Source organism: Hermetia illucens, chromosome 3 (genome assembly GCF_905115235.1).
Source record: "Hermetia illucens chromosome 3, iHerIll2.2.curated.20191125, whole genome shotgun sequence".
Lineage (NCBI taxonomy): Eukaryota > Metazoa > Arthropoda > Insecta > Diptera > Stratiomyidae > Hermetia > Hermetia illucens.
Window position 1 is genome coordinate 5583924 of NC_051851.1, and position 11037 is coordinate 5594960.

The 11037-nt window shown below is 43.6% G+C and overlaps 1 protein-coding gene across 1 annotated transcript in view; it reads right to left on the reverse strand.

Annotated features, from left to right (window-relative positions):
• Positions 1-10896, reverse strand: part of LOC119650764 (venom protease-like) — a 69429-nt gene extending 58533 nt beyond the window's left edge. The window contains exon 1 of the mRNA XM_038053864.1: positions 10252-10896. Coding sequence (XP_037909792.1) covers positions 10252-10477 — 226 coding nt within the window. The 5' untranslated portion in view covers positions 10478-10896. The remainder of the gene's footprint in view (positions 1-10251) is intronic.
• Positions 10897-11037: the final 141 nt, after the last annotated feature.

The following is an 11037-nucleotide window of genomic DNA, read 5'->3' on the forward strand; positions in this document are numbered from 1 at the left end:
CAAATCAACGACTATAAAAATAATTTATGAACTTTCTTCTGATGGTTATCATTTGATTGAGTTTCATTGTAAAGACATCTCCTTGGGCGTGTGTGGTTCCGACATTGATTTGTGAAAAGGTTATATCTATTCTGGTCTCCGCAATATATCTGAAATTATTTGGGATTCAATTCCAAATGGATTAGGTTTCATCGATGGGATTATTGGGAGAATAAGGCAGTGATGGATATCAAAATACGATCCCACGTTGCCCCTTTTTCATTATTTTCCGGCCTCTGGTTTTGCGCTTTTTGAAGTGTGTCACGATTTCACTTTCATTTCCCATTTATACGTTGAAACATGCTGAAAAAGCGATTGCTTATTGATATAAGGATTTTTAATTGAAAAAGTCATATTCAGCACAAGTGAAACCTTTCCATGTTGAGCGGGTACCAGAGACTTCATATAGGACTCATCAATACTCTGGAAGCCTTTTGGTCCTTGTTTGTAGGCTTCAAGGGATATTGTTTTGCCCGACTGTTTGTCGAATTGAGATCCATGCAATCTCCTCATTGTTATTCCATCTATGAGATCCAGTATTTGAACTGGGGGTAACAAGGTCCATAGCCTCACGATCAACGAATGCAACCATCATGGTGTAACTCCGGGGGATATTGATTTCTGTAGGTGATTTCTTGAACTGTGAGTTCCTTAATTTTATTCAGGGGGAGAACCGCAGCTCCAAGTGCTCAGGATTTTTGTTAGATACATCTATCGTCTCCCACCCACCCTTCAGAGGTAGAGAGTGCACAGATTCTTCATTGAAGAAAACCTTTCTGCAGTACCTTCGTCTGAGAAGACCTGGCAGCTGCATATGAAGTGCAGGGCCACCTCCTCCCCACATTGGTTACATATAGCCCAGACCATTATGCCAGTTTTTTCCTTGTGGTTGTTTAAGGGGCGGGGTCCTGTTAAATGCTCTACTAGGGTCTAATGTTCCACTTCTTAGAGCCTTTCACAAAGATTTTTGCCTGCCATGAGGAATCCAAATTCTTCCATTCAGCTGCGTGATACCTGCGATTTCACCCTTGTTTTCATCTTTAAGCCAGTTAGGCGATGTTCGATGATTGGCAGACTAAGAAATCTCCATTATTTTGAAAACAGTTGTGAACTGCATTAAATCGCGAAAACGCGCTGGACTTTGTTTCCATCTAGTAGCCAACCATATGGAATACGATTTTTGTTCGGACCATTCTCCAGTGATAAATCTCTAAACGCCTTAGGTCCGATTGAGGCTCTGGTAGTGACTAAAACTCAGATCGATTTGAATGAAGCTCTCGAGGCATTTGTTTTGGTTCTCACAGAAAAATACTCCGTTTAAAACTATTTATCGCCAAGTGTCGGGCAAGGAGAGAATAGCATAGCATAGCAAAAACACAGGACCTCATTGGTGCAATAGCAATTAGCAATAGCTACCGAAAAGCTAAACAGTGGAGCAGGACTTTACTGGAAGACCAGGCTTGATATAGGTAGTTGCGACATCCCCTAATGATTATGACCACTGCCAACTATACGGTAATCCGTTAAAATTTGCACACCGTATTCTCTGCAGAAAAGTCATCCGGTTCGAAAATCAAATTGGTATCAAAGGCGATTAAGAGAACATGACCATCCAATGCGATTGGAGACTTCGGAAAAATCGCTAGGACGCAATCGCAGACTAAAATTATTAAATTATCTGAGCCCGCCAGCATGTGAAAAATGCATTTGATTGTGCGCTAGCATAGAATGTACATAGCATTGGGTGAGAATGTCCTCCGTAAAGTTAACATGATCATTTAAAAACTATATTTAAAGGAGATTAATTTTTCGTATTTTTATTTTCGTTCATTTTAGACGACAACAAGCTGTATGCTGGTACTGACGACCATCTTAGAAGTCTGTTGCGAATAATAGACATGTTCAGCCGTGATATTCGGATGGAGTTTGGATTAGACAAGTGTCGAATCCAAACCATCCGCAAAGGTCATCACGAGCCGCATGCCGGACATGGAATTGTTGACCTGCATATCGAAGCTATGATCGAGGCGGACTTCTACAAGTACCTAGGAATTCTGCATGGAACCCATGCTCGAGTTGGCGATCTGAAGGATACTCTGATGTCCGAATTCCTGCGACATGTAAAGCTAGTGCTGAAATCGTATCTCTCGGAAAAGAATAAAATAAGCGCGTTGAATATGTTCGCTATCCCTTCACTGGCATCCTCGCTTTTGGCATGTTGCCGTGGACGAAGACCGATCTGGAAAACGTCCAGTGGCGGATACGGACAACTATGTCCAAATTCCCAATGCATCATCCAAACTCTGCCATGGACCGGGTAAGCCTGACTCGTGACGACAAAGGTAGAGGTGTGGTTGACGTGGCAGCATAACATCATCGCTGCGCGCTTATTTTTACGGCAAAAAGCAGGCGATTCTTTTGCATGCGGCTGTGCGCTGACACCATTTAACTTGAAGGATCGATCTTTCAATCCTCTGAGGGGGTGAAGTCGGACCAAGAACGGGTTGATGAATGGAAGTCGAAGGCAATGCACGGTAAACACGTGAATTATCTTTGGCAGCCATTTGGCGTTTTGCATTTGTCGAATAGATGGCTGTGTGCTGCTAGCTGACGTACTGTTAGTTGACAAGACAGGTCGCTCCGGGTATATAATTGATGTTGCTATCTGCCATAACAGTAACATCAAATGGAAATACGTAAGAAGAAGGTGAACTATGAGCCACTGACTCGGGAAATCAAAGAAATTTGGTATCTCGATCGGGTGGTTGTAGTTCCCATAATATTGTCAGCGACAGGTATTGTATTTAAATCCCTCACCACCTCCCTTGATGTCCTGGGACTTTCGTACAGTTTGGTTCAAACCATACAGAGGGACACTATTTTGCATACGTGCTCGATGTTGCGGGGAGTTCTCGACGGATTATCCCAATGACCTACCAACGCCCCTTTAGTTTTTAAATAGGTAGGATCGTCCGAGCCTAAATTCTTGTCACTTAGTGCTAGTATTAGGTAAAATCGGGCATCTGCCAAGATTGTGACAACTCGAAAATAATAACCGTTGGTGCAACAATCCAATTGAATCCGGGCCTTGAAGTGTGTTAGAGCACATCATTCAAGACCGAAACAGTACACTACAGGGTTACAGTATCCTATAGGAGGCGCCCAGGGTTATTGCCCTGATTTGACTCATTCACAGCTGAGTCGACTGGTATCCGACATCAAATATGAGAGTTGAACCGCGACCTTCCGGATGACAGCCTCGTGCTCTAACCACTCAGCTATCCGGACGAATTAAAAGTCATCTCCACCCTAAACTATGATTCAACCTTCTGGTAAGACACCATTGCGGCCAAATGCCATCTCAATACCCTAGAAAAAGAAAACAGAAGAAAGTATTGACTGAATTGCTCCTAAATTAAGTAAAAATCAAAATTGAAAGCCTCCTCTCCTTTTTTTGAAATTTAGGACTCTCACAATGACAAGAGAACCATAGAAGACGGCCGAATCTAGCACCAAGCTGCGATGATCGACGAAATATTTGGGACAGCCAGGAAGAAGCTCACGCTACGCACCCGCAGTTTCAACCACATACTCGCCACTCTCTCTGGTAAGCTATGAGAGACTCGTCCTTTGCACACATATAAGTGGAGATAGTTTCCAAAAACTTATAGGGCGCAAACTTTCAGTGTCCAGCTGAAAAGGTCTGTATTTCAAAGATTTAAGGATCACACACCTATGTCAAACTCAGAACCTAAAAAACGAACTTTATGCAAGACACTTTCCAATGCCTGCACGCATACAGGAATGGTCAGATTTTGAAGGCATGCTACTCAGGAAAGGATAGGAAGCTCTACTCTATAAGGTGGGAAGGCTATCCTTCAAAACCTGAGTCACACTATGGACACGACTGTACCGAATATCGATGGATTAATGACCAAAATGACCGCCCAGATTGACTAGACTAAACCAGGGTAGAGCTATTCAAAAAACCGAAGAAATGGCGAAAGAAAGAAGAATGGGAGAATTAGAATATTTCGATATTGCGTCCGCGGTAATACCGTCAATATGCAGAGTTCCTAAGACACGTTCCGTCGCATTATATTTATTTTCCGCAAAGTGCCGGAATTTGCAACGTAATCGTTATTGTCTTGAAAGACCATGTCTGCCTACAAAACACAGTGACTTGCAGCTGAGTTGTCAAATTGTTTGTCAGTAATTGATTTTCGCTAGCTGTTTATTGGCTCCTGAAGATGAGGGACAGTAAATTCCTGGAAAATAATAAACGTTCAGGTTGGTTTTGAGAGGCCTGAAGTCAACCAGTGTGTGAAGTTTAAGGCTTGTAGGTCTGCAGTTGTTAGCCGCGAGAAGAAAGGCAACAACTGGTCCGTCAAATTTGGGAATACCATCCAGTGCATTATTGACGCCCAGGACGTACGGATGAACAAAATTGAGAGTCTGCGGGGAAGGGAGAGGAGACTTTATTCAAACTTAAGAAAAAAATCCGCGCAAGCCAACAGAGCCTATTTCAGCTTACAAAAGTTGTTCGGCTTGAAACGTCTCACCGTAGGGTCAAAGTTCTTACTGTACAAGGCTATGATCTTGCCAGTCCTCATGTATTCCTCGGAGACTTGGGTTCTTTGCAAGAGAAATTGCGAACTTTTGGCCGTGTTCGAGAGAAGAATTCTCCGAAGAATTTTTGGCCCCCTAGATGAGGATGGACGATTCCGTAGCCGAAATAACGACGAAATCTATGAGCGATACCAAGAACTATAAGGGCAATATCTATAGTAGAAAAAGTAGACGAGGCAGACCCTACCTGAGATGGAGCGGTGGCATACGTCAGGACGCCTGACAGCTTTTAGGGGTATCGAATTGGTGGACCTCGGCGCAAAACCGGGATGTTTGGAGTTCCTTATTAAGGCTTAGACCGAATACCGGTTGTTGCGCCGTTGATGATGATGATATTCATAAGTACAAGGTCATGGGTGTCTGCAAAAGCGAATTATACGCCCGCCACCCTCATTGCGCGTCCCAAATCTCTTTGCCGAATGGCACCTTTCCAACCACATGACAATTAAGGTCACCGGCAATGATAATCAGTCATCGTTGCAGGTCGTTGCATCGAGGAGTTGCCAGAAGGCATCTTTCTCGGCATCGGGTCGACCTGTGTTCTTCTTCTTGGAATCACGGAACCACTCTGAAATGGACATACTAACACCGTATTGAGTTGGTGGGCTACCAAAAAAAAGAAGTGTGTAGCCATTTTCACCGCGTTCGCGTTCTATGTCGCAACTTTTTGGCACCAGACGATCGGGTTTCTTGCAGTCCGCAGATAATAGAAATTTACTAATAAGCGTTGCCATCTCTATGATTTTGGAGTTTACATTAAAGACAAGGAACTAGTAGCCTGGAACCACGCCGGTATCATGATATTATGCAGTAGTGTGAAAGTGGAGGGCATAGTAGATGAAATACCGGAAGAGGCATGACCGAACGAGGGAGAGTGGAAAGTAAAGCAACCATCACTAGTGAGATAACCCCAGAAAAGTGCTTTCCACTGTGACAATTTGGTAGGGATTGCAATCGAAGTAAGTTCCCATTCGGAGATTGGCTATCCTGGACTCGCGGATTTTGAGATCGCCCGTGCCCTAGTGGCAGATATTCTTATATTTATTGGGGATCTGAGTTAGTTTGAATCATTCAGAAGTATCTTCAATTCTGACTACGATGGGTCCCAAGGGCAGAAAAGCGTATAATACTTCGGAGTAAACTAAAGGGGAATACAAGACAATGTGTCGAACATTTAGGGATGCTTTGGGGGAACTGTGAGAAAGTTTGGGATCTTTTGGATAGACGCTATAGTAATCTGATTGAATAGGAGACCCAACGGCAAATTGATTCCGGTATCAACGGCAAAACTCAGAACTTAAAAAAGGCCGGATTCAGCCGTTAGAAAGACGGCCTTTGAACTCCTTCCCTCATAACTAGAAAAATGGATCTCCCAACCAGCAGGAAATTCAACTCATCCTTAAGACCCAAAGACATCCATAACGAAAGATGACTTGGATCAGTCCCTGCAGAACCGGTTCTTAATAATGCGTATCCACTAAGAAGGAATAAAAGCTCAGTATTCCGGGAAGTCTAGCTTATATAGAAAGCAACAAGAGGTTGCGATAGAAAGTTCCATCAGGAGGTTCTGCTACTTTGATGTCGGAAGCAGCTGGAGAGCCAAAAGAAAATTGACATGCTGCTCCAGGACGAAAACTCGCACCATTCTGTTAATAGTATCTAGACAGAAGGCTCTTCTGGTAGGGAGCACAGCCCAATATGCCGAACTTTCGACTATAAAGTATCATTTTTCCCACAGCCGTGATGACAGAATAAAGGATGGGTATCTTGTTGTCTGGATAGCTGAGTGGTTAGAGCGCAAGGTCGCGGTTCAAGTCTCACTAGTGGCAGTGGGATTTGTATCATGATTTGACGTCGGATACCAGTCGACTCAACTGTGAATGAGTACCTGAGTCAAATCAGGGTAATAATCTCGGACGAGCACAATGCTGACCACATTGCCTCCTTCAGTATAATGTAGGACGTTACGGTCTTGAATGAAATGCTCTAACACACTTCAAGGCCCTGATCCAATATGGATTGTTGCACCAACGATTATTATTATAATTAGCTTGTTGTCATCCTTTTGCTTTATCCATCAGAAAAGCTAAGGGAGGTATATTTCTGAGGACAGACGTTGTGTCTCAACAGGAGCAGTTCAAAAATGCTCTCCGACATTCCCGAGTCTGGCTACAGACGCGCGTGGCTGTGGGGGACTTGAATGGAGTTACACTTGATGCTGTCCTGCAACTTTCGCCGCTTTTTAAAATTTAGGATGTCTTCGGGGCTGTCCATAGTCAACTCAGGCGGTCATTTTGGCTATTTAATCCATCGACTTACTTTACAATATAAGACTTGATCCTAGCGATAGCACTGGAGACCCATGTGTGTGTGTGTGTGCGTATGGTGGGGAGAAGCTACAGCTTCTGAGCACCCAGACCGTGTTGGCCCATTGTACTCGCATCCCCCGTCTCACGGAATATTCCGGATTCGTTAACGTATCACAGGATTTCCGTTAGTGGATGTGATGCTACTCGTCGCAATTGGGGAACATCGGCACCAAAGATCTGATGCCTGATGCGTCCATAGGCGAGGCATTCACATAGGAAATGCTCCGTGGATTCCGCTTCCTCATTACAGGAGGGACACGTATCATCTTCGGTAATTCCTATTCTGAACATATGCCCAGCTAGTGAATTATGACCTGTCAGAATGCCCACAATACACCTGCAAGTCCTCTTGCTTTTCAACAGGATAAACTCTGCGGTACGTATGTTGGGTTCTGGCAGGAAAAGTTTGGTGTGTCGAGCAGCATTTAGGCTCTGCCACCTGTCATTATGGGAAACTTGTTCCCAGTTTTTGAAAACAGATTTAGCCAATGCCACTGATACCCCAATTGCTGGCTCCGGTCCCGGCAGAGGGGAGATTGACCCCTCTTTCGCTAAAGCGTCCGAGATTTCATTTCCCTCTATGCCGCAGTGACCAGGTACCTAGAGTAGTTCCACCGTATTGAATCTAGATATAGAGTTCAAACGGTTTCTGCATTCCTGAACGATTTTCGAGGTGATCAAAGGACTGCTCAATGCCCTCAGTGCAGTTTGACTGTCACTGCAGATTGCGATGCGCCTGCGCTTCAACCGCTCGTCAATCACCCAGTTTGCCACCCTTAGGATCGCATAAACTTCGGCTTCAAAAACCGTTGAATATTGTCCCAAAGGAAAAGCCGACTTCTCGTTTTTATTCGAGAGGTAGACTCCGGCTCCAGAACCCTCTTCTGTTTTTGAGCCATCGGTGTAGAAGACTTCCGCATATCGCGCCACGCATTCCTCTGGGTCTTCCCAGTCCTCTCTACGCTTCAGAGTAACTACATATCTTCTACCACACAGATGTATGGGGACACGAGAATCGGAAGGCATTGTAAGAACTGGATTCTGTCCTTCCAGTAACTCTTCCAATGCTCTGTGCCCCCCACATCCGTTGTTTTCCCATAAATCTAATCGAATTAGCCTATGAGCTGCTCTCATTGCAGAGCTTTGAATAAATATATCCAGGGGCTGCAAATTGAGTAGTGCATTCAGAGCTGCGCCGGATGTCGTGCTCATGGCACCAGTGATACCCAGACAAACAGTTCTTTGCAGCGCAGCTAGTTTACGGTGAAAACCTTTTTGTCTCACCTTAACCCACCACACTACGGATGCATATACGAACATCGGCCTAATGGTGGCAACGTATATCCACATTACCACATGAGGCCTGAGTCCCCATGCCGAGGCAAAGGTCCGTCTGCACAGCCCATAAGCTGTGAGAGCTCGTTCTATCTTTACCTCTACATGTTTGTTCCAAAGAAGTTTTTTATCTAGAGTGACCCCCAGATATTTCACTTCTTCGGAGAGTTGAAGGGTAGTACCCCTCATCTCAGGGAGGCAAAGTCCATCCAGTTTTCTCCTTTTTGTGAGTAAAACCATTGTGGAGACCCATACGACGAAAAGTTTCCCTGAGCGTAATTAGGTGGTATTTCTTGCGATTAAATTATTTGAAGTAACTAAGACCCTAACGGAAGTCCTGTAGTACGTTAGCGAATCCAGGATATTCCGGTAGGTGGGGGAGTCGGGTGCAATGGGCCATCTAGGCCTAAGTGCTCAGAGGCTTTAGTTTCTCCATCATTACAAACCCACACGCCAATTCGTCTACCTAGGTGCCCTACTCTCGAAAGACGGAAAGGAAAGAAAGGAAATCCAAAGGCGGATTGCTATTGAAAAAAGGCGCAATAAACCACGCATCTACAAGATATCAATTCGCCCCGTGCTCCTGTATGGTACGAGGGACGCGGACCTTGATGCAAACGTCGGAAAAGGAGATCGATATCTTCGAGGGATAAGTCCTTCGAAAAATTTTCAGAGCCTTGAAGAATCGAGATGCCTGGGGAATCAGATACAATCATGAGTTGTGTAAATTATTTGACGACCCACCAGCATCGACACTAGTCAAAATCTGGAATTTGCATTGGGCTGGCCACGTCGAACGAATGCACGGAGGAAGGATTCCGAGATGAGTGCTGAAAGGCAGAGCCTATGGTATTCGACCAAAAAGGAAGCCGAGGAAACGTTGGGAGAAGTCAGTGGACGCAGATTCCAAATCAGTTCTAAGATTTTCTAACTGAAGGACGTGGTCCTTGGATCGAGATAATTGGAGACGATGCATCCAAGAGGTAAGGCTCGATTTGGTCTGTAACGCCCACTTGGGAAACGGTTTGGAGTTAAAATGAGGTTGCGTCGAAAAATCTATCTTTTTCTGAGAAGTCATTGAAATTTCCCACAAACATCAAAAAAATCCAATCGCAGGACTCTTTGATGAATCGGATGTCGCTATCTAAGGCAATGAACTTGTTTTCGTATTTCAGGTTTTGGGCTCACAAATTCGTATTTTTATGTTAAAAAATTGTAGATGAAATTTACTTTGAGAAACCTCGAATTAAGTCATAAACATTCCATTTTAAGTGCCTACCACGTTTTCTGGGTGACCACTAAATGTATGCGATCCACTAGATAAACTAGCTCCGAGTAATCTCAAGCAAAATGTTAAAATTTCGAAGATAACCGGGGACAACCCCCTAAGAAAAGGTTATTGATCTTCTGATCTTGTTTTTCTAATTTTTTTTGAGACATGAGCTACATGAAGCAGTTGGGTGGAAAAGTGTCTTTACGGGGGTTTCATCTCATGCTGTTTTGAAAGAATCTGACTCCGAAGGTGTCTCAAAACAAATAGACTCCAATGGACAGTTTCTTAGATAAATGGGATTTCTTTAAATCTTCACTAAATAGGTGCAAACTACAGTTCCTATTTCATCATAAAAGATCTTATTCGAATTTTTAAAGCATGATGGCATTCAAATGACGGTCTTGGAAAAATTTAGGGTAATATGTTCTTAGAATTTCAATAAGGCAATAACTTGGATGAACGGTGTTGCTTCCATGGGACCTACTTTATTCTTCTTAAGACTGTGATTCTTCCACCAGAATGAAAAGACAGATATGATGAGAAAAGCAAGAGATATTCTATTGGGGTTAAAGAATTTTCTATCTCTAATCAGTAGAAGATACTTACGGCAATTACAGGTACCGGACGGTGTATCGTGCTTTGGGGGCCCGCGATCACGCCAAGAGCCCAGGAAATTCTTAGTTGCTGAGATGACCTTCTTGATTTCACTGTTGGGGAGTTCTTTGGATTGTGTGTAGGCTTTGAACTTTCCGGGGATGATTGACTGCGCGCGACAGATACTTCCGAGAGCCACTAATCCGATTACGAAAAAAATGAATCTTAGATTCTTCATTGTTAATTACACACCGTCAGGCCAACTCAAGTGAAGCAAAAGTCCGGATCGGGTCAATTCACTTTCAACTTGAAACCAGCTCACTTTTCCGCACGATTAGTTAAAATATTTCGGGTAATTTTTCAAGATTTCGTTGCAGACTTTTAACACCTTTCCCGCCTGTTTCACTTTCCAAACATCAGTCGATAAGCCGATTACTATCACTAAATGTTAAACACGCCAGTAAATTATCTATGCAAGAATTCCAAAAAAGTTAAGCAACAACTCGCGAATTAGAAAGCTACCAAGTGTTGGTCAGCAACTCAAAGAATTTAAGTCGATGAAGAATGAACGGTTTACGAAGCACCTAAGACTGTTCAGGTGTATTTCGAGTCCACGACATTACTTGAAGATGTCTTCGATACCACTGAGCGGTATTTCGTCTGCAACAGGTAAAAATTTAAAAGAATTTCAAATGCAGTAACTTAGCTCCACTGTGGTGGTTTTAACAGAAAGTTAACAGCGCCTTGAACTTGGACTCTTAAGACATGAGGAGAAAGAATGGTGGGTTGAGTGAAAGA